Source organism: Eubalaena glacialis, chromosome 4 (genome assembly GCF_028564815.1).
Source record: "Eubalaena glacialis isolate mEubGla1 chromosome 4, mEubGla1.1.hap2.+ XY, whole genome shotgun sequence".
NCBI lineage: Eukaryota > Metazoa > Chordata > Mammalia > Artiodactyla > Balaenidae > Eubalaena > Eubalaena glacialis.
In genome coordinates this window covers 64370666-64398565 of record NC_083719.1, presented here as the reverse complement: position 1 = coordinate 64398565, position 27900 = coordinate 64370666, and the positions used below count along the sequence as shown (strand labels likewise).

Sequence of the window (27900 nt, the reverse complement as noted above, 5' to 3'; positions counted from 1 at the left end):
AATAAATGAACAACAACAATAACAAAAACCCCAGGAGATTAAAATAAATATGATTTGTGCACGCACATGCACACATGTTCACTTGCAGAGAGAGAAAATTATGTATATCACAGCTACAAGGGGTTGGGAAGTAGGGGAGAGAAAGAGGGAAAGATAGATACTCCAAACACAAAAAGGAGTTTTCTCTGGTTGGAGCAATTATGGGTCATTATTAATCACTTCTTTTGTGCTTTTCTGTATTTTTCCAACATCTCTATAATATTAAGTGGAACCCCACACACACACGCACAAGTCCTAATGGCAGTTATTTACTCTGTGAGGTGGGATTATGTGATGTTTATTTCCTTCTTTATAAGTTTCTGTGACTCCAAATTCATTCTTTCATTCAATATTTATTGACTGTTATGTACCCAGAAACTGTTCAAAGCACTGGATACAGGAATAAACAAAGTAGGAAAAAAAATCTGTGCCCTGGTGGAGTATATACTGTACTGCGGAGCAAAAGACAATAAAATAAATAAGAAAAATATATAGTATGTTACCTGGTGATGGTTACCTTACAGGAAAAAATGGAGGAGTAGGAAAGAAAGTGGGGGAGATGGGGTTACAATTTTAACCAGGGTGTAAGAGAGGGTCTCTTTAACCAAGAGACCTTCAACCAGGGTCTCACTGAGAATCCAGCACTGGAGTAACGACCTGAGGAGTGAGCCTTCTGTCCAGCTGGGGGAAGAGACTTCCAAGTAGAGGCAAGAGCAGGTGCAAAAGCCCTGTGATGGGAGTGGGTCTGGCCTGTGTGGGGAATGGCAAAGTGGCCGGTTTACTGGGGGGAGTACGTGAGAGGCAGAAGAGGGAACAGGATTCTAATGCATGTAGACCAATATAGAGTGTCAGGTTTTTACCCTGCATGAGATGCCGAGCTTTAATCAGAGGTGTGGCAAATTCGACTTTTTAACAGGATCACACTGGCTGCTGTGGTGGGAAAGGACAGAGGTGAGGGGTGGAGTACAAGGGGAGAAAGGGAGACCAGTTAGAAGTTCCACAATAATCCAGGAAAAAATGTTAGAGATTAGTCCAGCATCTAGCATGGGGCCTGCCACAAAATAGTCATTCAAATGAAGTCAATGTCAAATGAAAAGAAAAGTCATCTAATGTGATTTATTTTGCATGGTTTATTCTTCTTCACAAAATACCTTTCATTTCTCACAATTTTCAAGTCATTCAAAGTATTCATTTGGTCTCCATAGCTTACTGCTCTTACTGGGATATCCTCCCACCTTAAAATCATAAAGCTTTCTCTTTTTTTTAGCTTTTTATTTTATATTGTAGTATAGTTGATTAACAATGTTCTGATAATTTCAGGTGTACAGCAAAGTGATTCAGTTATACATATACATGTACCTATTTTTTTTTCAAATTCTTTTCCCATTTAGGTTGTTACATAATATTGAGCATAGTTCCCTGTGTTATACAGTAGGTCCTTGCTGGTTATGCATTTTAAATATAGCAGTGTGTACATGTCAGTCCCAAACTCCCTAACTATCCCTTCCCTCCACCCTTCCCCCAGGGGAATTAAGTTCTCTAAGTCTGTGAGTCTGTTTCTGTTTTGTAAATAAGTTCATTTGAATCATTTCTTTTTAGATTCCCCATAGAAGCAATATACGATATTTCTCTTTGTCTGACTTCACTCGGTATGACAATCTCTAGGTCCAACCATGTTGCTGCAAATGGCATTATTTCATTCCTTTTTTAAAAATTTTAAAAAATTTTTAAATTAAATTTTTTTTTTTTAATTTTTGGCTGTGTTGGGTCTTCACTGCTGCGCGTGGGCTTTCTCTAGTTGCGGCGAGCGGGGGCTACTCCTCGTTGCGGTGCGCGGGCCTTTCATTGCGGTGGCTTCTCTTGTGGAGCACAGGCTCTAGGCGCACAGGCTTCAGTACTTGCGGCACATGGGCTCAGTAGTTGTGGCTCGTGGGCTCTAGAGCGCAGGCTCAGTAGTTGTGGCACATGGGCTGGTTGCTCCGCAGCATGTGGGATCTTCCCGGACCAGGGCTCGAACCCATGTCCCCTGCATTGGCAGGCAGATTCTTAACCACTGCGCCACCAGGGAAGCCCTATTTCATTCTTTTTAATGGCTGAGTGATATTCCATTGTATATATGTACCACATCTTCTTTATCCATTCCTCTGTCGATGGATATTTAGGTTGCTTCCATGTCTTGGCTATTGTAAACAGTGCTGCAATGAACACTGGGGTGCATGTATCCTTTTGGACCATGTTTTTCTTTGGATATATGCCCAGGAGTGGGATTGAAGGATCATATGGTAGTTCTACTTTTAGTTTTTTAAGGAACCTCCATACTGTTCTCCATAGTGGCTGTACCAATTTACATCCCCACCAACAGTGTAGGAGGGTTCCCTTCTCTCCACACCCTCTCCAGCATTTGCTGTTTGTGGATTTTTTGATGATAGCCATTTTAACTGGTGTGAGGTGATATCTCACTGTAGTTTTGGTTTGCATTTCTCTAATATTTAGCGATGTTGAACATCTTTTCACATGCCTCTTGGCCATCTGTATGTTTTCTTTGGAGGAATGTCTATTTAGGTCTTCTGCCCATTTTTTGATTGGGTTGTTAAAGCTTTCTTTATGTATCCCACTAGTAAATAAAAGTCTACTCCAGACTGTGTCAAATCAACTGAAAACGCATGGCTTCCCTTCACTGTAAGAATTTTCAAAGCATTGCTATTTCTATTCTACTATATTTCCAATATATGTTTTGTCTGATTAAGTTTTCCAGTTACTAGACAACGCTCAAGTTTAAGAGTTTTTTTTTTAATTTAAAAGATATAAGGTAAACATTTATCAAGTTTGTTTTTGTCTAATCTATTCATTACTTCTGTTTCGTTTTATTTATTCATTTTTTTTCTTTCTTTATTTATTTTTGTTATTCAGTTTAACTTCCCTCAAGAAAAAATGGTTTCTCACTGCAAAGGGGAATAATAAAATTAAGCCATATAACTCAACATGATGGAAGCCAAACTAATCTGTTGAGTATCAACAGATGGCACATATATGGGAGTAAAATATTCTTGTATAATATTTATAACCAAGACCAAACCACCACTACTACACACAGGAGAGAAGGAAATATTCCACAGAATCCTGAAAAGTCCAGAGAAGAGGCACCGTATAAAATCATAGCCCTTAATTATTTTTATAGAAGGAAAAAAACTGCTATCAGCTTAGCAAGGAATTGTTACTTGGGCCAGAACCTTATCCTAGTTATTTTGATTGAAGACATATTTGCTAATGAGAGATACATGTCTAATATGCTAGATAATTATAATTAGCATATATATCCAGAATATCAGAGAGAGAGAACCATAGTTAAAACCCAGGCTGAAAAGTCATACAACGGGTAACTGAAGAAACACTCCCACCAGCTCCAGGATTATGCTCAATGTTATTGAGAAAACTTTGGAATCGGCATTCCTCATATCAGGGGCATCGTGGTGTCTTTGGGAGTTGGGGAAATCCAGTCCAGGATGACAGCAGTGCAGTTTCTATTTAAGCAATGTTTGAGCATGAACAGCAGCGCCCTTTTCTAAGCAAGACCAGGCCTCCAGGCATCATTCACGGCCGCTTTAGCATCGCTACCCTCCATTTTTCTGGCTCTCAAATTCTCTTACATCAATAGGTCCACTCCACTGGCTAATCAATATTTTTCATGTTTCACATCAGTGTTAGAGGTTCTAACACTAATTCACTCCCACGAATCTCTTCTCTTTCTACAAAGTTATATAAGGAAAGAAAAGCTTTGGAAAGTCATTGTTGACCCAGGTGACACAGCTTCAGTGGGGTAAGGACAGAAACCCGTTGCCAAGGGCTGAAAAGAGCAGGCGCTGCATACAGAGGACGAACAACAAAGCCGTTTCTCCAAGAAGCCAGGCTGTGCTTTCGAGAGGGGTCAGCAGCTAGAGGAGGATTCAGGGCCAAGGGAGGGGTTTTTTGGTTTGTTTTAAGGTGGGAGAGATTTAAGGAAAATCAAAGAACACAAGGAAAATGTCAAAGTGAGCGGGATAGGGGGAGAGAGGAGGCTCAGGTAAATAGACTGGAACTATACGGGAGAAATGGAATAATTAATAGAGCAAGAAAATCAGAGGGAAGAGGCTAACGGAGGAGCTCTCCACTGAACCAGAGATGTCCCCCTGGGGTGGACCCCTGCAGTGGGTGAGCCCAGGTGCACATGGGGACGGAATGCCTGCTTTGTGAGTGGAGACACAAGCTCGCACTGCAGTGTCAGCTGATGGTTAAGGAAGGAGACAAGATGAGCATCTGAAGCAAAAATACCGTAAGGAACAGGAAAGATAACTGACTGGTAGAAGTATTAACAAAGGGCTGCAAATAAGACAATCCAAGCCCAACTTTTCTCTATAGAAAACAAGTTCTACCACCCAACCAAGTAAATCTTTCACCCGCAAACACTACCCCTTTTCTTTTGTGTTGTACTGTTCAAACTCTAAGGGAAAAAATGTCAAAGTCTCTTTCATCGGGCAAATCTGGAGGCAAAGATCTGACAGAAGTTCATAGTAAAGAAATCCAATATCTCAAAAAAACAAAGTCCACATTTTCAGCTTTTTTAATAGTGATAGTTTTACTGTTACCAGAAGAATACAAAATATGGCCTTGGGATTGCTTTGGGCTATAACATCACCATCCATTTTTGATTTTCTAGTCCTGTGGTTTTGCTATGAAACATAAAGCGTTTTCAGCTTTTCTATGTAATCACTCTTCTGATTTGTGAGGGATTTTTCCATGCACATTCTACAAAGCGCTGATTTTATGGGGATGATAGGATATACACGGTGCATCCTTCAGTGTTGGACAGATTTTGTATTATACACTTTGCTCTAAATTAAGCCTCTATCCAAGTAAAAAGAATGAGGTTACAAGCATTAGGTGTTTGGGACAATTACCATGGTGTGTGTGTGTGTGTGTGTGTGTGTGTGTGTGTGTGTGTGTTGGAGGGAGGGGTGAAGAGATTGAGAGAGAAAGAAGGGGGAATATGGACAACAGGCCACCTGAGGCACGTGTAATCAAAAGGACTATAGATAAAAACAGGCCCAAGAGGCTGGATTAGAGCTTTCTTTAGTGGACAAGAGGACAAGGCTTAATTAAAAATCTTAACTGGAGGATTAAGTCTCTCTGCTCATCAAGTTCAGAACTGACAGGGTGAAGGAAAGGGCTACGTCAAGCCCTAGCCAAACTAAATGCAACATGAGCTTTATGGAATGGAGGCATATGTCCGATTCCTTTTTCTCTTGCAAATACGCTCCCCATGAAGGAAACCCTAAGAGCCACCCGCCACAGGCACACACCAAAGGGAGGAGAGAGCATTGAGGGAGGGCGCTGAGTTTCAGTTGGAGACGTTGGAAAGCAGGCGAAAGATAGTAGGACCATCTCAAACACTGAGAGCATGAGTCATAGCTCTGCCGGTGAGCAAAGCCACATACACCCCATGTGTGCAACACCAGGCACCACATTCCCCATGACTCCAATGTTTCACAAGCCCTCCCCTGACCTCAGCCCTCCCTTGGCTTGGTAGAAACCCCGAGCCAGCTCTCCCCTCAGGACACACCTGACTTCTCTAGCAGCCCCTGTTACTCATTCTCCCATATCTGACATACCAAGGGGCAAGGAGACCCATCAGTATTGCACAGTTCCCCACTGCCCCTTCCAGGCAGTCATACCCTCCAATTCCCTGCAGAAGCCCTTCCTGGCCAGTGCTCGTCGTCCTGCCCCACAGACCTGCTCTCATTCATCATATGTCCTCCCAGGAAGTGACACCATCCAAGCTAGGGACCTGAGAGACATGTTAGACACCACCCTGGTCTAAGACGGCCCACATCCAGGTGGTCACAAGGTCCTTTGAAGTCTACCCCCTACAACTCTGGAATACTTTCCACCCACCTCTCTTCCCAACTGTCACAGACCAGGTCCTTCAGGTCTTATGCTTAGGCCAGAATGGGAAGACCCTTGGTACCTCTTAGTACAACTTGGTACAACTGGATCCTCTTCCAGGCCATGTCTACCTTCTAACTTCCGAGGCTTCGTTTGATCAGGGCTCCAGAAGACAAAACGTAGGTAAAAGAGCTGTGGACACTGTCTTGTCAGCCAATGAGCCCTAAAGACCCACAATCAATTGGGTCAGTGTTTTTGATTGTCCTAATGTCTACAACTAAATCAACCATGGTGGACAGATATGGCCAAGAGAACAAAGAAATATCAGGTTACTGGAAATGTCTAAAGTTCCATACCCAACCAGCAAACCACTTATAGAACAAGCGCAGACTTCATTACTATTAAAATACTCTGGCCTCACCTGATCCCGACAGAAACAAGACTGAGCCTTGCTAGCAGCTTCCCATGAACCAGTCGGTGCCAGTAATACATGATGAAATGATATTTTAAATGTGCCAGTTTCTAGAAATACAATATCAACCAACTTTGAGCAAAACTGGAGAAAAAGCTTCCTAGACCAGGTCAAATCTTCAAAATGAGAATGTTAATTTCCAAAAAGATGTTTTCCTGGGCCAGATCTAAGGAAGAAAACATGCAATCTGACATGCCAGGAAATGACTTAAAGGTCCTCTGAAGGCAAAGGGGGGCAAGTTAATTCGGCTCTGAGGTACAAAAGCCAGCCTCAAGAATGTGATTTTCATGGCACCAAAGATAGAGCATCCAGTCCAGTACTGAGAGACACCTCAGGAAAAGAGCAGTGACCAAGAGAAGGATTCTGAGCAGTCCCTGTTTCTACGTAGGATCTGCAGCTCAGAAAAGAAATAGCCTCAGGCTAAAACAGTCATCAGTCATCAAAAGCTCAGACTTAAAAGGAGGGATCAATAAACCCATAATTATTGAGCATTTTCTATTCAAAAGGCAGTAATACCAAAGTAATGCCGTCAGACTGTCCTCTAAAGGTAAAATGTTTAGTCAACCAACCAGTTGTTTAATTAGCACAATGCCAAGCAAAAACGGTTGTCAAATCCTTTCTCTGAATGAGCTTCATTAACTTTGTGGCTCTGCTAATATATGAACAAAGTCAGGATGAATTTCACAGACCCAAGTTTATACCAAAAACTTGACTCAATGAAACATAAATGAAAAAGTTATTATCTTCTGCGATTTAGAAAACAAAAATTTAAGAAGCATCTCAATGTAATAAGTCAAATATAAGAGCTCAGGTATAAAGCAGTCAAATTAAAAGGAAGTCATCAAAGAACCCAGTCCTGGACCTCAAGTCAAAGGAAAAGCAAATCTAATGGACCAAAAGTCAGGACATCAAGAAAAAAGATCAATTATTAACCAAATCTTCAAATCTAAAAGAGAAGAGAATTTTTACCATTCAATTACCTAAACCACTAAAGTGGTTTCTAAAACCTTTGTTTCCTGACAAGATCATGTGAGCCCTGGATTGATCATATGTCAGTCAACACCAAATAGCTACTGACCTACTTCCACATATATGAAAAAGTTTTCTTGGTATACCAAAAAAACCCCTTACTTGAAATTTTACCATTTTAAAGTAATTCATACTCTATTTGGTTCACCACAATATTTGCTCGGCAACTACAAAGGCATTTAGGCTACTAATGGTACTTGGCTCTTCTTCAAAGAAAAAAAATGGGCAAATACACGTGTTTTAAATTATTTACTTCATTTTAACTCCCAGGTAAAAAGGAATAGAAGTGGTCACAACGATTGTGTCTGGAAATGACCCAAGGGCTCTACGTGGCCAACTTGATACTTCTTTCACCTTTGAAGACCTGACTTTTCTTTCTACAGTGAGTCAGTCTGCACTAGTCCTAAGTCTGAGCAAAACTCTCAGACAGAGACACTGAGAGTGAAGACAGCTGGACGGTGTGCCTGGATCATGATGTTGGCAAGCTGCACCGGGGCCCCCCTTGGAGAGCAGCATTTGGTCGCCAACCCTGTGCATCTCAGAGAAATATTTTGCAGGGGAGGAAAGAAAAGGAACTGAAATCTTTTGCAAATAACACCTGCTCTCAACCCTGACCTGACATTAATCCATTTTCATCTCTGAATTAGAGGAAGAGAAAAAGAAATAGAAGAGGGAAAGATGGAAGAGAAAAAGAGATAATAATGAAGAACGTTACAATACAGAACATTGGTTAAAGGTTCTGGAGTCAGAGAGACCTCAATTTGACACCAGTCCTGCCATTTAACAACTTTGTGTTAGACTTGGCCACTCTGCTTAATCATCATGAATCTTCGTTTTCTCATCTGTAAAATGGAATTAATAATACCCTACTGGGTAGTTGTGAGGAATAAAAAAAGAAAGATAAGTATGTAAAGCATTTAGCATGCTGCTTGCCACAGAGCAAGGTGGTCAATATACGGTAGCTGAAGAAAGAAGAGGGGAGAGGATAGGAGGGGAGAGGAAAAAAGTCTCCAGGGCTCAAAAACAGCCTGAACTCAGGACAAACACCTTACACGCTTTATAATCAATCTGAAAACATTTCCTAATGACTACATAATTAGCACTGTGCTCCATCCAGAAATGAATGTGTCCTCATCCTCCTCCTCTCATGGTGCATACAATCCAGCCCAGGAAACGGAAATCACACACGTGAAATATGTAAAAAATAACCTACGTTGTACTAAGTTGTTAAATATTCCACATGTAGTAAAGCAAGCGCTGCGGCCACTTGGAGCGGCGGGCCAGTGAGCACTGGCTTGCGGGGGAAAGTGTCCGGGAGTGGGTGTTAGAGACAGACGTGAATAGACTTATAGGAGAAGGTGGGGGAGGCATATCTGGCAAAGAAAAAGCCTGAGTTTTGCCACTGAAACACTGAGGATGCGAGCAGGGAGTCATGGAGTGAGGAGAGCCTGGGTTAGGGCAGGGACAGGCAAAAAGCAGCAAGTTTGGGAGCCATTCAAAGCAAAAATGGACAGGACTTCGGAACTGAATATGAAAAATAAACAAGAGGGGTCTGCCTGCATCTCTTTTGGATTCTTCATTCCCGTTTGAGGCCGAGAGTGCTTATTTCCACCTTCCTGATATTTCTCAGGAGGAAGCCAAAGCACACCCTTCTCTTTGCCTAGATAGCGCTTGGCGTCCCCTTTCTCGATAACCAGGCTGCACAGGGCAAGGTTTACAAATGCAGGCTCGGCTGGGTCCGTATCCCAGCTCAGCCACTCACTAGCTGTGTGGTCTCAGGCAAGCAAGCTAAGCTCCCAGGCCTCAGTTTCCTTATCTGTGAAAGAGAGGGTAATTCTGATACATCTCTCACAGACTGTTGAGAGTATAAGTGAATCAAAACATTTAACAAATTCCTTAATTCAGAAAAACTTAGAACAGTGCCTGGCACAGAGGCACAAATCCTATGTTCAGTAATTATCATTATTATTGTTTTATCTTTTACCTTTAATCTTTTGCCAGAACATATCCACAGGAAGTGCGAAGAATCATCTCACACACGACTAAGGAGGAGGAACCAAGGGGAAAACCATCTTGGAATTGCAAGTTCATCCAAAACTACCGCTGATGGTGAAACCCCCATGCAAGACCCAGACAATCCAGCGTCACACAGAGGATTTGCGCCCATACCTGGCTTGGTGAATGGCCTCCATCCACTCTTTACCGTCCTGCTCCTCCTCACAGCGCAGCTCTAGTGGTTTCTGACCTTCGTGGCCAAAAAGAACAGTAAAGTAATACTGGAAAGAAAAACAAACCAAGTTATGTTTTATTTTTCAGGCATAACAGTGTTAACGACATGATATTTCCCTACAAAGGCTATATGTTACAACATGCATCAGCATTACGTAAATCATATTTCAAAATGTCATGGCACTCCCAGTCCACTTGGCAATGACTTTCTACCTAGAAGATATCATAGGCTGCACCTTAACACCCCTCAATAAGATTCAACTCACAATAGCTCAGATACAGAAAAGGGATTTGATAAAATTCTACACAAACACACGATTAGAATTCTTTGTAAACTCCAAAGCAAAAGTTCTGAACCCTGATAAAGGATATCAACCAAAAACTTACTACAAACATTTTAGCTAATGGTGAACTATTACAAGCAACCCTTCTAAAATCAAAAATAAGAAAAAATGGCAATTATCACCACTTGTATTTACCAATTCTGTCTGGAGGGCAACATAGAAAAATAAAGGAAAAAAGAAATGGAAAACAAGGGGGAAAAAATCATTTTGCACAGATGATGTGTCTACATTAAAAATTCACTGAAAAACTATTAAATAAGAACATCCCTCAAAATTGTTGAATATAAAATCAATACACGAAAATTTATTGCACTTTGATACAATATCAACAAATAGGGAACAATTTTGAAAACACAGCATTTGCAATAGCAAAGAAATATAAATGACGAACCTAAGAAAATAAGTTTATCACCTCTAAAGAGTAAATTAATCTATAATTCCAATGTATTCTAATAAAATTACCAATAGGTTTTCTTTGGGTGGAATTTGACAAAGTGAATCTAGAATCTGAGCTAGGGACAGGAGAAGCTGTCACTTTAAACCAGTCTATTTGAGGCTAGACATATTAATTACCAAACTGAGACTGTCTGGGAAGGAAATATGACTGGAGAACTTTTGATTATAGGAGAACTATCAGCAAATACACTGGGCCTGCTCAAAACTTCATCCTGGGGCACAGAAAGGACCAGCCCCGCACAGCTGCTCTGAGACAGAAAACCAAAGACAAAACCTGAGTTTTTTCTGTTGTCCCACCTTCCCACCCCACCCCCAAATTTCTCTTCATTCAATGTGACTGTTACATACTCATTTTCTTCAAGTGAATTAAAAACCTTCAGGACAAGAGCTTTTAGTCTATAAAAAACATTGAATCACTATGATATACACCAACACTAACATAATATTGTAAATCAACTATACTTCAATTAAAAAAACCTTCAGGACAATCATCCTAGAGATAAATTCTTAAAGATCCTAGAATTTTTGGCACATTTTTACAAAAAAAGGAAAAAAACTGGCTAAGAGACCTCGTGTTACTTGTGCATAAATCATCAGCCAACTGAGGACATGTCTGTGAGATAATCCACTGCACATCCCCAAGGACAGTCCTTAGCCCCGTAAATGACAAGCTGTCTTTAATTCTTAAACCTCTTGCCCAGCCAGAGGACTAAATGCTATGAACTAGCGGGAAATAATCTGATGAAAAGGCCACTGAGAATGGGAAGAATTGAGTTTAGCACTGTATTCAATAAAGCTCCATTTAAATTTGAGAGGAAAGGAGTTGAAACTCAACAAAATAACAAATCAGTGGCTTAAAGGGCAATCCTATAAGTGATGGCATTTCAGCAACAGCTGGCTACCAGCCAAGGCCAGATGCCCCGTCCAGGAAGAGGAAACATTTAATGAACCTGATATCGAAAGGCTGCAACCAGCACCTCAACAGCAGCTGTTGCTCGGGAACCCAATTAAAAGCCACCTTTAAAAGACAGCAAGGTAATTATATCAGCAGAGTACATCCAAAGGTTAGACTATGTCTCAGGCATGACAATGATGGAAAAAGTTTTGAGAAGTACAGGTTACGTTTCCAGGAGTTCAAATTCAGCTCAACCACAAATACTCAAACACTGCCTCTACATGTACCTGCAAATTATTCAACTTACGCCATTCATCAAAAAGTTTTCTTTGTGTATTCTGGCCTCATTCTGATATGAACTCAGGATACCATGGATCTATGTGTCGGACCTGGGGCTTTAGAGGTCCCCTTGGGGATCAAAAGCATTAGCAGACACACTTGATGGTACTCTGTGACCTCTGACCTGCCCCACTGCAGGAAACTAGGAGGGGAAGTTCCAAAGTACTGGGTCATCGTGAAGTGCAAGGAAGAATTAAAACAGTGATGACCTTGTTTGTGTCTTTAAATTCAACATCTACAATGGCAGTGAGCTTCCCTTCTTTTTCTCCTTGGATAGGTTCACCTATTCCCAAATATACTTCTCCAGGCAGATGCTCTCCCACTGCCAGCCCCATATTTCTGCCATTAGCCAGCATTTCAATCAAGTCGAAAACTGAACTCACTCGTTACCTTCCCTCCCTCCCTCCCACCCCCTAATGCTCCTCCTTGTACCCGCTGCCCTCACAACTATTCCTTCTCCACTTGTGTTTTCTCTGTGAAGTACATCTTTATCCAACAGTTGTCCCAACTAGGAACCCCAAAGCCACCCTCAACTTCTCCCTCTTATCAGCCCCACATTGGGTTTCACCAATGCTCCCTCCTAAGACTCCCTTCTGGCTTTTATTATCCCCCACCTAGATTACTGTAACAGCTTTATCACAGATGAAAATGACAGATATGACAACTTTGAAATACTTTCCAACTGAGACTGCTTTATCTTATAGCTGGTCTCTCTCCTTCGTTACATCTCAGCTGCTATTACAGCCCAAAGTGGGAGGTTAATGGCCTCTCTGGAAGGAGGACTGGATGACCTAGGGCAAGTCCCAGTGAGTTGTGAACACAAGAAGAAATGTGGAAGAGAAGTAGTGGTGGATGTGGGTAAGAAGGCAGAAGGCAGCAGAGACACGTATGGTACAGCTTCTCCCCACTTGAGCCTAAAATCCCAGAGAAGGTTGAGGACCTAGAAGGGTTGATGACAAAGCCAAAAGCCGAGGAACTTCTGTACCACTTTCCTTTTGGAGCAACAGAGGATGTCATCTCACGCAATGTTCTCTTGCCCCACACCCACCCTCATGACAACGTGGGGTGGTGACCCCATGGGTAATGACCGTGTCATGTAAATCAGTAAAATTGTGTCTCAGCGGTTTGGTAAAGACAGGGCCTAAGTTTTGAGTTTAGCTATCCAGAGCCCCCCTAGTATTCAAGTGGTGTGATGTCCCTGAGGGTACCATGGAGGACTGTAGAGGGAAGGGGGCTATCAGACCTCATGGGGGGGGGGGTGGGCTATGCAGCCCCAGCAAGAGCCAAGGTGTGGCCATGTAAGCAAAACGGACACCTGGACCCTGACTGACCTGAGAGAGCATGGACCACAAGTTACAGCAGCCATACACTTTAGCAACAGATGACCAAGGCAGAGCCAGGACAACACCAGACCCCAGTCAGCACCAGCGGGGACCGCCCCCCAACCTCTGATAAAGACACACATACAACCTCAAGGGCATGGGACCCCCCACTTACTGAGACACCATCTTCGTGAGGCACAGAAGAGAGAATGCATTACTTTTTACATGATTGGAGCAGACTGAATTTACTACTCTCAGCTAAATGCAGGTTCTTTTTTCTCCACTTACTAAGTGGGGAAGGGGTCTTAAGGAGAAAGTCTGGTCAACTTTAGGGAAAAAAATGTTTTTGAACATCTAAGTGCAGTGAGGGTAAATCTACAACCCTGTCCGCAGTCTTACCCAGCTCCCTCCAGCCCAAACAAGGTGGCCAGAGTTCTCTTCCTAAAAGATAAATCTGAGCTTTCGTATCCGCTTACAAACCCTCGCTGGTATTCTCAAACACCCACACCAACTGGCTCCATTCTCCATTTTTGACCTCATTTCTGTCTCTTTCCTACAAAGTACACCACACTCCAGCCAATCAACCCATCACTCCCGCAAGAAGACAGACAAGCTGTTTCCTCAGCCTCATGCTACTGACAGAGTATGGTCTCCAGAGTCACCAAACCTGGGTGTGAATCCTGACTCCTCCAAGTGGTAACTCTGAGACCTTGGGCAGGTCATGCAACCTTTCTGAGACTGAGTTTCCCCTGGTCAATGAGAGGATAGAGAGGAAAGAGACCTTACAGGATTGATTAGCTGACATGCAGTGCCTGCACCCAGGAGGCACTTAACAAATGTTAATTCCCTTCCCTCTCAGTGCATCTCTGTCTTGACTTTCTTCATCTCCAGTCCCTTCTCCACCTACACACTCTTATTGAACTTTCATGACTCATGTCACGAACCATCAATTCTGCTAAGAATCTTTCCCAGGCACCTTCTGGCAAAAAGGAGTCCCTCTCTCCTCTGGCAATAACCCCGTGCACATTGTTCTCACATCGCCTTAGAGTTGTCCATGCATGTGTCTCCCTTCCCTGCAGGACTTGTCCCTTTGTACCTTTGATCCTAGCACTGTGCTGGGCACACACAAGTCCCTCAATAATGTTTGGTGAATAAATGATCATCAGTAAAGAAACATGAGGTATAGTTAACCTAATAAATTTGCTTCAAACAGCCACACATGACAATTTCATGACTATATAATCACATCCAGGTAGACATCCAGAGAAAAGATTCAGAAAGACCCCTAAAGTTACCAAATACATATTTTTATAAGACAGAAAACAGAACATTATGATGTTCTTTACAACCCCCTAGACAAGCAATAAGAACAGATACTGTAGGTTGGCAGATTCACCAAAGGGTCTTACCTCTTACCTACAATAACCATAAAATGCCAGAAAGACAACATAATGAACAGATCTATGAAATTTAAATGTTCAGGGTCTTATTGGTATCTATTGAAGCTTTATATGAATTTTCATTTTTCAGTTGTCTGGTTTTTATTATAATGGGTTTGCTGCTGTTTATGCTATGTGTTTTTGCAGAAAGAACAAATGTAACCCAATATGAGAACACAAGCTCACTTAAAACTCTGGGCCTTAGGCTTCTGCAAGTTAACAAGTTTATAGCTAAAACAGTGGCAATTGTTGGAGGATGGTATTATCGGACCACTTCCACATTCTCCATTTCTGTATTGTTTGAATCATTTACAATAAAGACATAAAGCTATGTAGCCAATAAAAATATGCTCATTCCATTTTCAAATTGTTTGAGTCATTTATAATAAACACATATAGCTATATAATCAACGATAAAGATAGTATCCATTTTCAAAACTATGTCTAGGTCTTTATAATACTACTTATATACCCAGAAAAAGTAAATGATGTTGGTCAAATCAATGATGTTCAAAAGAAGATTAAAAACCACTGTGGGTTTTCTTAAAGTATTTGGCAGAAAAATAATCTCTTTAAAAAAAAACTGCTGTGCCATATGTATTATTATTTTGATGGTACTTCAGGGTTTTAAATTATTACATATGTTGTTGACATTTTTTCAGTTTCAGATTAAGAGAACTAAAACCAACGCTCTCTGCAGCCTTTAAGGCAGAGAATCTTCCTCGAATCCTCTTCCCACACTTGGCTCCTGTCTGGGAGGGATGGGAGGCCCTACAGGAACTTGCTATGGTCTCCTCTCCACAGGCCACATTTCTGACCCTGCGAGTCAGACACTGGATGGGATTTTTAAAAAAAGATGGATGCCTTCCAAATGTTCCCAGCTTGGTGACTTACACACCTGGGGCTAATGATCATGAGAACAGAGCAGCCTGGAGTGGCAGTGCCTCTGGGACCACAGCATGGCTCTAAAGCCAGGAGGAGCTCTTAAACCCCACCTGGGCCTTGGGATCTGGCCTTCCTAGTCCCCAGGAATGTGAATAACGCTACTGAGTGGCCCTCTGCAGCCCGGAGTATATTCCTCCTGCAGCAGCCCCGTGCGTTGCTATGACCATCCACGTCAGTCAGAAGGGACACTCCAAGTGTCTCTGGATGTGGAGATGGATGAAAACCATGGACAGCAATTCTCCAGTCTAGGTGCATCTCCCAAGCAATAACAAACTCTGTGCTCATGTTAATCTAGCTATGATTCATTACCTCCTGCTCTTCCTCCCTTCTCCCCTTTCTTCTTCTTTCTGTAACTGCTTGTAGAGTGGAAATGAAATACATTTTAAACATTTGATACATTTGACGAAACTGAGCTTTATGGGCACTTATACTAATTTTCACTCCTAGGGGTTTAACTTCACCCAAACTGATAACTATCTTTACCATTCACAGGAACTTCAATTAATGTTCCTAGTATGTGACTGGCCCTCTTGTAAGAGAAAAGTATCCCATCCCTGAGCCCTAGAGGCAAAGACAGATCACTCTAAATCTGATTTGCTGCCACTGACCTGGCAGTATGTGAGACATAAGAGAAGACAGACTGAAAATAACATCCAGGTGGGCATAGAAAAAGGGGAAATACGTCATGTTTTTTGATACCATCCCCTCCCCTCCTCCTCCTGGCATTCCTACTCTTTTGTATTTCCTGCCATTGAAATGTTACTTGCAAGGGACTTCTCTGCCCACTGCACCTGGTCACCATTGTGCCAGCTGATGGGGCACACACTGAAGAAGAAAAGCCTAAAGCATTATATCCTGGACCCAGCACCATTGGTCTCTGGAAGAGAAATCATTTCACTCTCCTGCCTCAGGGACTGCTTTTATATAGTGGGATCATTTCTTGACCACAACTCTATCTCATGGGTACTTTTAGCTCCAAAGAAGACTCTGTGTAAATTAAAGGAGACCGTATTTTCCAACTACTTCATAGACTCCATCTTTTCATATCATGGTTACACGCTGGAGCTCATTCTTTTTTTTTTTTTTTTTTTTTTAATTCATTGGTTTATCTGTTTATTTATTTGGTCCTCGTTGCTGTGTGCAGGCTTTCTCTAGTTGTGGTGGTGTGCGGGCTTCTCATTGCAGTGGCCTCTCCCGTTGTGGAGCACAGACTCTAGGTGTGTGGGCTTCAGTAGTTGTGGTGAACGGGCTTAGTTGCTCCACGGCATGTGGGATCCTCCCGGACCAGGGCTCGAACCCGTGTCCCCTGCACTGGCAGGCAGATTCCCAACCACTGCGCCACCAAGGAAGTCCCTGAAGCTCATTCTTTATTGTTAAAACATATGTTAAATCTCCCAACTACTTCCTCCTACTACTTCCAATCTCCTACTTCCTTCCTTTGTTCCTTCTTAAGAACAAAGACCTAAGGTGCTGAAGGCTTTCCCCCTCCCCACTGGTTCACTTCCTTTTCAACTCTGAGATTCAGAGGTCTTGCCATGGGCATATTCACTTCAGTACAAGCCGACTTCACAGATTCATGTCGCACCTGAGCGAGCAGTGTGGTTCCACAGAAGGGGCCCAAGGCTAGAAGGAGGGACATCAGGATTCTGAGTGTGAACTCTGGCAAACTCCTCTCGTGCTGTTTGTTCTTGGGCGAAGTGAAGACAAGGCCACCTCTCCTACTAACCCCAAGGTGAAGATAAAATGCAATAACACACATCAAAGTGTCTTGAAAAGCATGAAGTGTGTCTTGTCATTCCTGTGGTGGTAGAACTGTCAGATGTCACCGGGAAAGCGGTCACCTCGAGTCTGCCTCGGACACCGCACTTGTTCCAGCTCTGCAAAACTGGGTAATTCGAGTGTTCCTCCTGCTTTCTCCCCACTGCTTTCCTCAGATAATAGTGCATGGGGAAAAAAAAGGATGTATTAAAATTATAAACCAGCATACTGGGTACTTGGTAATTAAGAAGAGGTCACACTTTTTATTATGGTGGTTGTTGGTTGTTTTGTTCTTGTGGATGTTTTTTTTTTCTGGTTGTTTGACAGTCATGATGAAAAGATTTCTAATTTTCCCAAAGGCTTAGAGAAGAGCTGTATTTTGAATTTTCAATGACATGCAAGAATTTGCTAAATGATTTGTCCCAACAGAAACCAAAACACAGACTGTAAACTTGAAACTATGAATAAAGCAGAGTATTAACATGCATAAAATCCACACTATGCTACAATATCAGCATTTAAGAACTGCCGCAGAATGTATTCTTCTATTAAACATATTTAAATGGACAGGAATTGAACTTAGAATCCAGCTCAAGGAGTAAGAGTTTGACTGCCTCCTACTGTGGTTTTCTACCACAACAGGAAAAATACATTGTGTCTGGCTTCCAAATTTCAGAGAGAAGTGAGTCAAATTAAACTGTGCCAAGGGGTCAGAAAGCCTGTCATTTTAAGAATGGCTAAAAGAACTTGATATATTTGGATGCACTTCAAGTCTCTGAAAGATTATCATATAAAAATTGCAACAGAGAAACTTTTAGCAAGCAAGGGATCTGAGCTCCCATAAATCACCAGTTATATTGAAATTTATGAAAAGGGAAGCATGATACATGGTGGCTTAAGTCATCATCCCTGACTCACAGGAAAAGGCAGTGATTCCTCTTCATGTTTCGTTACATTCTCACATAAGTGCCTTTCTCTTGTATTACCACTCCAGACAGGGACAGATGTTATTGACGATAACATTTGATCTTTGTGACTGGCTTCACCCCATCCCCAGTCCTCCTGTTTACTTACTATCTTTAAAGAGAGACATCGAACTCATGTCTGCCTAGAGCCACCGACTGAGCACACATGTGAATTCAGTCACCAGTGTCACAGCCTTCTCTTACAGCAAGGCAACTAAACTTTACCACCATTCCAGTGTCCACTCTATCCTGGCCTCTCCTGAACTAGTCTGGAACTTCTAACTTCACAGGAAACCTCCAAAACCTTTTTACTTCATGCCATCTTCATCACTTTCTCATTTCAACCATTGGTTTTACTTATTTCCCATTGGCCAACCATATTCTCATTTGTGTAAAAGTACGTACAGTGAAAATGTATGCTGTTAACACCTAGGTTAGTTAGTCCCACTTAGCAGTGAAGAGATTACTTCAACAAAGAGACTTGAGTAAGTGCTAGAGCTCCCCTGCTGCTGCAAGGAAATGTTTTGAGGTGCTCTGTCAAAGAGGGACAATGGTTATGCCGAAAAGTGGGCAGGGGAAATACGTCTAATGAGACCATCTTCCGATTTATCCTGTGTAGCTCCAGAAGGCACAAACAGGAATAAAAGGTTAAAGTGAGAGATTTGGAAGACTTTTCTAAAAACGGGATGGGATGCTGCTGCCAGCTGACCATATCTCAGTGGTGTTTAGAAAGGGATTCCTGCCATTGGAAAACAGAACTGGATGGCCTCTAATATCCCACAGTATCAAAATCCTTTAGTAGCTGTAACATACTCTAGAATTTTACCATTAAGGTATGCAATAGAGGAGGCATATAAACAACGGTTAGACCACCATTCTGATTTTGCTGTTCAATATCTCAGTTTTTATTGCATGGCAATTTACCAAAATGGGAGTAAAAGGAAATACATGTCTAAATAAAGAACTAATTAGTGCCTTTTAAGAGGTAAAGTCTTTTATGACATTGTGCCTGGTTTATATTGATAATCATCAGTTACACTTATCAGATCAACTAAGAACCACTGTTGCACTGATGGTTTTTAATCAGAAGCATTGGGTTCGTAACAATACAAAACTGACAGAAAGAGTCCTTTGAAATCTTATTTCATTTGTTACATTTTAAGTGCTAACTACTCAGCAATAATTATTAGCACTTTAATTCATTGAGCAAACCTCAAAGATGGAAGCCCTAATAATAATGATAATCAAATAATAATGATCAAATGCATAGCTCATGAATCAAAAACTGGATAATATAAAAAGATTAATTTAATTAATTAATTTTATTTATTTATTTATTTAATAAATAAAGAAGTTTTCTAAATCAATAAGGAAAAGCCAAATATCCTAATAGAAATGTGGGAGAAGAAACGGAATATTCATTTGCCCACAAACAAAACAAAAGTTGACACAAATAGGTGAAAATATGAAAAAGAAATGCATATTAATGCATTAAGACTATCTTTTCAAATTGCAATTTTTTAAATAATAAAATCCAGAGTTAGGAAGTGTAATATGCTGATTGAAATAAAAACAGTTACAAACTTTGTGGAGATGGTTAGCAATTTGTATCACAGACTTTAAGCTATTCTCTGATACTAATGAAATCATTAAAAATACATTCAAAGACTTATGTCTAAGAATGTTTATAGCATCATTAACAATAAGAAAAGTGTCCAACAATAGGGGACAAATTAAATTATGGGATATTTAAACTGGAACACTCTGAGCAATTAAATTAATAATCACACTCTGTAAGAATATTTTCAGGCTAGCCCCTGAACTATGCATAACAGGAAAAATTCCAAGGAACCCTGTGAAAAGTAACAGCTACAAGACTGAAAAGACTGATCAAAGATTTCAGCTACTACTACCTGCCACAGGAAGACAGAGTTTAGAAACTGAGTCTGCCAAGTAAGCTGCGCACTAGAATAAAAATGAACATTCTTCAAAGGAAAACAACATAACCCAGAGTCTTTAAAATGTATTATCCAATATGTCCAGTATATGCTAAAAGGTTAGTAGGAAAAAAACAACAGGAAAACTAGGGTCATAATCCTGAGAAAATATGACACAGATGTTGAAATTAGCAGACAGAACTTCAAAGCAGTTATTTAAAATGTATACAAAGACAAAGGAAAAGAGAGTTATAATGAGAACACAGATGGGGAATCTCAGCAGAGAAATGGAATTCTAAAAAAGGAGCAAATGGAAATTTTAGAAATGAAAAGCATAACAACTGAAATGAAAAAATTAAATGGATAAACATAATTGCAGATTAGAGACTGCTGTTTCCAATGAAAGGGTAAATGTAGCAAACCTGCCACAAAGAAGACAGTTGATCTCCTTAAAAATGGTACCATATGAAGGCTCAGTGTTGATCTCTAATGCTGTCAGTTTGGACATTTAGCACAACAAGAGCTAGATCAGTCTTAGTAAGAATAAACTTATGCTGTTGGGCCCGTGAGTAGCCTCCTTCTCTGCCACAATGGTCATTTTGTTCATATGCTCATCGTATCAGCACTGGGGTGACCAGTGACACACATTATCTGAAATAAAGTGGCCTGGTCAGTTTGTCGATTTGGTCGTTTAGTGCCAAGTAAACTGCCTGCTAGAACAAGAAATGAACACTCTTCAGAGGAAAATAGAATAGAATAGAATCCAGTCTTTAAATCTCTCTAGTGGATGCTGCAGAGATTGTCACACTTGGGGCTCACTCTTATTTGTCCATCCACATGCTTCTACTCAGGTCTTGCTATCCCCAAACTTCTAATCCTTTTCCTTCCAGGTCTTTGATGCCAGCCAGAACATTCACCACTTCCCATAAGTTTATATATGTTTGAGTCTCAGACCACTTCTCTTCCCACACAAAGTGGATGACCAGGGGCACAGTCTGATGGTCCACCCATTGGGAGAATTTCTCATCACAGTCTTTCAAGGCCATTTGGAGCTGACCCATCCGCAACCCAAGCTTGGGCTTTTCCTTTTTCCTTCATTGAGTTGTACAGGATACCCTATACAGCCATAGGCATTAGCTGAGAAAGGGGTGCTGGTGTAACAGTGGTGGATGCCGTGGAGGTAAAAAGTAAAAATTGTGTGTCAGAGTTGTCCCACCACAGGCTGAAATGGTTGGACCTTTATACCACTGCCTCACTCAGTCACTGAATGTGGGCTGCTTCAGGAAGGGTGTAATCTTGGACAAGGCAGCTCTCTGCAGCTGTAGTAGACTCTGAAGGAGCTGACAGCTAGAGATTGTCTGCTGACCAACTCCCTGCAGCTGGGTAGCAACTCTTTCTTTGAAGGGGGATCTGGCTGATGCACCTCCATGCCTAGCAAAATCTCAAATGTCCTTCAACAGGTGAATAATAATGTGGTACATTAGTACAATGGAAAACTATTCAGCAAGAAATAAATAACTGCTGATACTCAAATAAACAGGTATGAATCTCCCCATAAACTATTAATAATTACACAGGAAAAAGCAACTTTTTGGTGAAGAACTCTGGCAGACACCACCATAACCAAATGAATAAGCTAAAGAAAAATTATGAATTCATACCTATGGAAAGGGAAAGAGAGAGGGAAAGTAAATGGGGCAAAATATTCATACCTAGTGAATCCGGGTAAAGGACATACAGGAGTTCTTTGTATTACTCTTGCAATTTTACTCAAGTTTGAGATAATAACAAAATTTGAAGTTTTTTAAAAGTTAGGTTGCTAGAAGGCAAATTCACGGTCATATCTCCACGTATCTAAGGATCTGCTGTAAAAGTTCAGTCACACTATAACATTTCCATTGACAGGGGAAAAGGTCAGGAAGTCAAAAAAGCAAGATTTAGAGTGATAGATGGAATGAAACTAACCATTTACTCTAAAAGAAAAATAAATATATGTAACATCTATTTATTTATAATATGTGTTTGTAAATGGATAAAGAAATATATTGAAAACACGTACTAAATGAAGAAAACGTAAAAGCAAATCCCATCATGCAGTAATTCTACTTCCTAGAGAAACACTCAAAGAGCACATACAAAGATGTTCATTGCAATACTGTTTTAAGAGCCAAAAAAAAGACAACAATCTAAATATTCATCAATAAAAGGATAGCTAAATACACTATAGTAAACCATGAATAAGTAGTTTAAAAGAATGAGTTCTACATGTACCAACATTTATAGGAAAGGCAATAAAAGCAAGCTAGAGAATACAGAATTAACATTTATGAAAAAGTATTAATGAAAAAAATGGAAGAAAAAAATGAAAATGTTAACAGTAGTTACCCCTTAGTAATTATTATCTCCTTATTTATACACTTTATGCATTTTTCAAATTAGCCATAATGAGCATATACATTTTAAAGACATAAATATAAATAGTCCTATGAATGGTAAAGATTTGAAAAATACTCAGGGTCAATTAGACATTTTTCTGCTTCAAAACAAAACAAATAATGCTAAAGCATCGCAACGTAAAAAAGAGGGCTATATGGTATGCATTTACTTATAGGTAGAAAAATGTACAATGAATTGCTGGAAACATTTATGTAAATAAAAGGACTTGGAGCACATCTGGTGGACACGCCTGGCTATTAAATACCAAAGGAGCAGGATTAGGAAGGGAACTCAAAATGTTTTCTGAACGTGAACTATTAATGATGGTTTTGCTGGGCCTCTTCCCCAAAAAAAGACTTTTAATATTAAAAATACATTGTCACCTCATTTGTTGATAGCTGAAAGCTTATGGCTGTCAGACATTTAAAAGAAAACAACAATCTCAAATCTCCACAATCTGAATGGCTAAGAATATCAAACTTCAGTCCTGGAAAAGAAAATTCACACATGCACACATTCATTAGCTACAGCTGTATATTTTTGCTGCTTCTCCAAAAATCCTCAAAAAGCTAAACCTCTCCCAAATTCTCCAAAGCAGGGTGTCTTTAATTTAGTTTATGCCACACTCTAATTTCTCTTTGAGGAAGACATAACAAGTAATTCAGCCTATGCCTTATGCATTTGATTCCTTTTTTCATTGTGAAAATACAAGCCAAATGCCATGGCTTTTGTCTACCACCTATGTAAGTTATTTACCCCTTTTGAAAAAGTTTATTTTTTGCACATGAAAATAATCACATTAATCATATAAATACAGAAAATATAGAGAAGCAAAATTAGAGGGGGAAATTTATCCATAATCCCAACATCATCCAAAGACAATCATTGTTAAATTTTGATGTATTTCAATACATTCTATTTTCTAAAAGCCAGTTTAATATAGTTGAGCTCATGCTGCATATGCAATGTTACTCCAGTTTTTTTCAAGTTACATGATAACCTAAATATGTTTCCATGTTACTTAAAATGTGGTAAACATTTATAAAAGCCTGTACAGCATTGCACAGAGAGGATATACTACAGTTTACTTAAATTTATTTGCCTATTTTTGAAACATTTAGAAGGTTTTCAATTATTCCTCATAACATTTTGGTACATAAAATTTTTAATTTGAATATTGAGTTAGTCCATTGATTGAGATTCTCAGGAGTGGACAAAAGATATGAATAGTTTGGGGTTTTTTTTTTAACTTGTTTTTAGATTTTCTTTAGGGATCTTTACTCCATGTTTGCCAAGGTTGACACAAGGCTGCATCTGACGGGCATGATAATCAGCTACTCAGACGACAAACAACACTCACACCACAATTCCAGCAACTGAGTGCCCCCATTCGTGAAACTATAACTGGAAATTATAAGCAGTTGAGTATTCCTACCCTCTGGGAGCTGACACTCTCAGGGGAGCTTCTTTAACCTGGGCAGCATATGATGTTCATGTCTGCATGTTCATGTCTGGGCATAAGAATAGCTAACATCTATTCAGTGCTTAACTTACGCCAGGCATTGTACTAAGATTCCTTCTGTATTTTCTCATTTAATTCTCACCATGACTCCATGACTTATTCCCATTTTACAGATAGGGAAATAGGCTTAAAGAAGCATGACAGTCATCCCCAATCCACCAGGGCATGTGCTCTAAGCTGAAGACCCAGGACAGTAATGGACTCACATTCAACCAAACACACTGCTTCCTATTCTCTGTTGTGAAAGCTTAACACATGGCAAAGCTAGCCAGGTCATATGAGTCTAAAACCCTGGACTCTGACACAAAGGTCTGCTCTGCTGAGCCAACTCACCACAAAGGATGGACCACATGGGAAGGAGAAATAGATGGGCTGGAACCTGGATAGACAGTAGGTATGTCCAGAAAATAAATTTCCAAAAATCATCAAGTCTACAGAGTTTTACCCCTGAATTTTATAGTGTTCCTATCTGCTTCCCTAACCATTTCTATCCTCATTTCTAATCTTTATATCAACAGCCCAAGAGACAGCAGGTGCCATAAAAAAGGAAAGGAGGGAGGGAGGGAAAAAGAGAAAGAAGGAGGGAGGAAGATATCCACTAAATATTTATCAACCACCTTATTTTAGAAAGTATCATGCTGGTATGTTATATACACACAAGCGCACACACACACACACACAAACATACATATCACTCTCTGGTCTTAAGGACATTACTATTTAGCTAAAGAGCCAAATTAGGCACTCATAAAACAACTGAATAACAATGTAAGACTAAATAACAGTGTAAGGTGTGTCAAAGTGCTGAAATAAGCTGTATGAAAATGGCAACCATCATCATTCATTTTTTCAGGTTTGAGACAGTTGTTCCTGTATATCAGACCATGCATCCTGATTTTGGCCTATTAGAAAATATTTACTATAGATGAAGACAATAAACGCTATAGGAGATCAAGTGCACATACATCAAAATACAAGTTAAGTCGCTCCCCAAGGCCAAGTCCCAGGGGACTAGAGCATCCAGAAAGAAGGACAGTACAGAATATGGGAAGAGTAAGTGTGAAGAAACTGGCAGAAATGAGGCAGAGGTCTCTTACTGGATGTTCCTGGGGAAGTTCGGGGCCTTTAGAACCTCTCCATTACTGCCACTGCCAAGGGATGTGGACACTTCTGTTGCTCTTTCCAGTCATGTCTCCATGTCCTACTCACCCCCTCCCAAACAAGGATGCCCCATCTGATCTGCTTGCTCAGCATTTCACATTCAGTGCGTTGGTCTCCTCTATGATGGGGTCACTGCTTTGAAGAACAACATAGAGTCACCCTTCTCTCTCAGTTGTACCTGCAATTAGGGGAGTAAGGTTAGCAGTCATCATGGAGAGGCGGGTGATCCTGATGGTTGACTTTTCCGGTCCTGATGCCAGTCTCCTTGGGTTCAAGTCCCCTTGATGTCCCTTATGAACCTACATATCCTTAGGCAAGTTGCTCAATATCTCTGTCTTTCAATTTTTGCATCTAAGAATGTGGCTGATTGTTACACCTACCTCACAGAGTTATTGTGAAAATTACCTGAATTCTTCCACGTAAAGAATTTATGTTCATGAAGCTATTTTCACTAACAAATTTGGGTTTGCCCTGCTCTTTATTTGCAGGGCCTGAGTACGCAAGGGAAATAGGAAGCTCCTCTTTCAATGTCAAGCTCAGGCCACACTGTCCTACATAGTCAGGGGGTGAGGTGCACCCAGATTAATAAATCGGCCTTTGTCTCTCATTTGACTGGATATTCTTCTACACGTGGTCCATTGGTGATAACCTCAGAGGAGGAAAGGAACACAACCCTCTAACAAAAGGGTTGTAAGGTTGCAACAATTTATCAGATTTTAAAGAGCCACAGAAACTATAGAAAATAAATTTTATTCCATAGGCAATAGTGATTTATTATATTTTCTTGGGCTGGAACCATGAGATAATAAAAGCTGTATTTCGTAAGAATTAACCCGGCAGTCATACACAACCTTCTGCAGAAAGTCTCTGTATCCATTCAAACCAGGTTCTTAAAGGTTAAAAAAAATCCAGCACTTATGATTTTTTTCACATTTTCTAGCCAGATGTTTAAGAAGTCTGTATTACAGTACTAAATTTCAACAAAACAAGAGCTGTGCCTCTGATCTCTTAAATCCTAGTGCCTGACATATGGTAAGGGCTCCAGAATGCTGACTCAATAAATACAAAACAGTATTTACTATAACCAAAAGAATACTGTGAGAAAGTTGAGTTTGATGGCACAAGTTAAAAATAAAAGGGAAAAAGAAAAAGTGAGGGAGTGTCTGCCCAGCTAACTTCCACCGCAGTACGCAGCAGGGGCATCCCGGGAACCGACCCTCTCAGAAGGTGTGTGGTGCCAGAGGGGAGGGGCCGCTCCAGCCTCAGGGCCCAGCTTGAGAAAGGTCCAGGGCAAGGAATGGACCTCTGCACCCCAGGGAAGAAGGGCCTGCTTCACTGTACAGAACCATCTCTCAGGAACCATCTCTCAGGAAAAGGTCAGTGTAAATTTTCAAGTTGTTGAGCTTGAAAACCAGCAAGTAGGCAAAAGGAAACTCAAGTTCACCTTTCCTTCCAACAAGGGAAAGAACCTTGGGAGCATGTCTTCTGGGAAGAACTGGTGTACTTGAAACCACAATCAGAAATGTTTTGAACAAATTACATTGTGAAAAAAATAAGCACATGATTTTGATGGCATCTAATCAGTCAAAATACAAGAAGAGGAAATGGATTAGCTGCTCCGGGGTATGAAACTATTGATTTTAACTCATTTGCAGCCTCATACCCATCTACTGTGGACGTATCCTTCTACTGACTACTCTGACTGGAACACACTTTTGGGAACACCTTTCCACTCTCAAAACTGTTGACGGTTTCAGAAAACCATTTAAATCGAGAGATTGCCACTTTCAAGGGCCCTTAAGTCAGAGTAAGAAGCATCAAAGTGAAATCAAGAAAAGCCTAAAGGGCTATCAAAATAGGATCCCAACAGAAAACTGTGAACCGAGTGTGATTACAGCTCAGTAAACAACAAAATAACCTAAAGTGGAAAAAAAATGACAGGAAATACCCCAAGACGTTAAAGTAGATGTCATTGGGTAATACAAATTTAAGTAATTTGGGTTCCATAGTCATCTAGTTTTTTAAGGAGCATTTATTTGTTTTTATTGGAAAAACATATAAACATTTAACTAACTAATTACATATTAAAGTCCAAGTTTTTTTTTCAAACTAGGAAACAAAATATAGCATCTAGGGACTTCAGCGGGGGTGTGGTTTGTTATTTAGACCTCACTGGAAATAGTTTCCTTCATATCTTGAAAACCTTTTATTACCACTCAGGAAATTTTTTTTTAACTTGGAAGGGACCTTAAAGATTGTCTGATAAAAAAAAGTACCTCATTGTACAGCTGAGGAAACAGTGAATTTCCTAACAAATAGCCAGTCAGGGGCAGACCTAGAACTCTGACCCACAGTTCCTGCCTCCTAATCAATGTTCTCTCCAGCACTGAGCCTACTTCACCAAGGAAAGTGCCCCTTCCCCTTCCCAGATAGGAAGAAAAAAGCAGTGCAGAAAATCATGTCTCTTCACACCTGGGTATATACCCAAGAGAAAGGAAAATATATGTCTACACAAAAAGTTATATATGAATGTTCATAGCAGCACTATTCATAACAGCCAAAAAGTGGAAACAACTCAAATATCTATCAACTGATGAATGGATAAACAATGTGGTATATCCATGAAATGGAATACTATTCAGTCATAAAATGGAATGAAGTACTGATACATGCTATATACACACATGGATGAG

At 40.5% G+C, this 27900-nt stretch overlaps 1 protein-coding gene across 1 annotated transcript in view; it reads right to left on the bottom strand.

Moving 5' to 3' along the window:
- The window catches only part of RASGRF2 (Ras protein specific guanine nucleotide releasing factor 2), a 224169-nt gene that overhangs the window by 155371 nt on the left and 40898 nt on the right, over positions 1-27900 (bottom strand). Inside the window, exon 2 of the mRNA XM_061187956.1 lies at positions 9629-9735. Coding sequence (XP_061043939.1) covers positions 9629-9735 — 107 coding nt within the window. The remainder of the gene's footprint in view (positions 1-9628; positions 9736-27900) is intronic.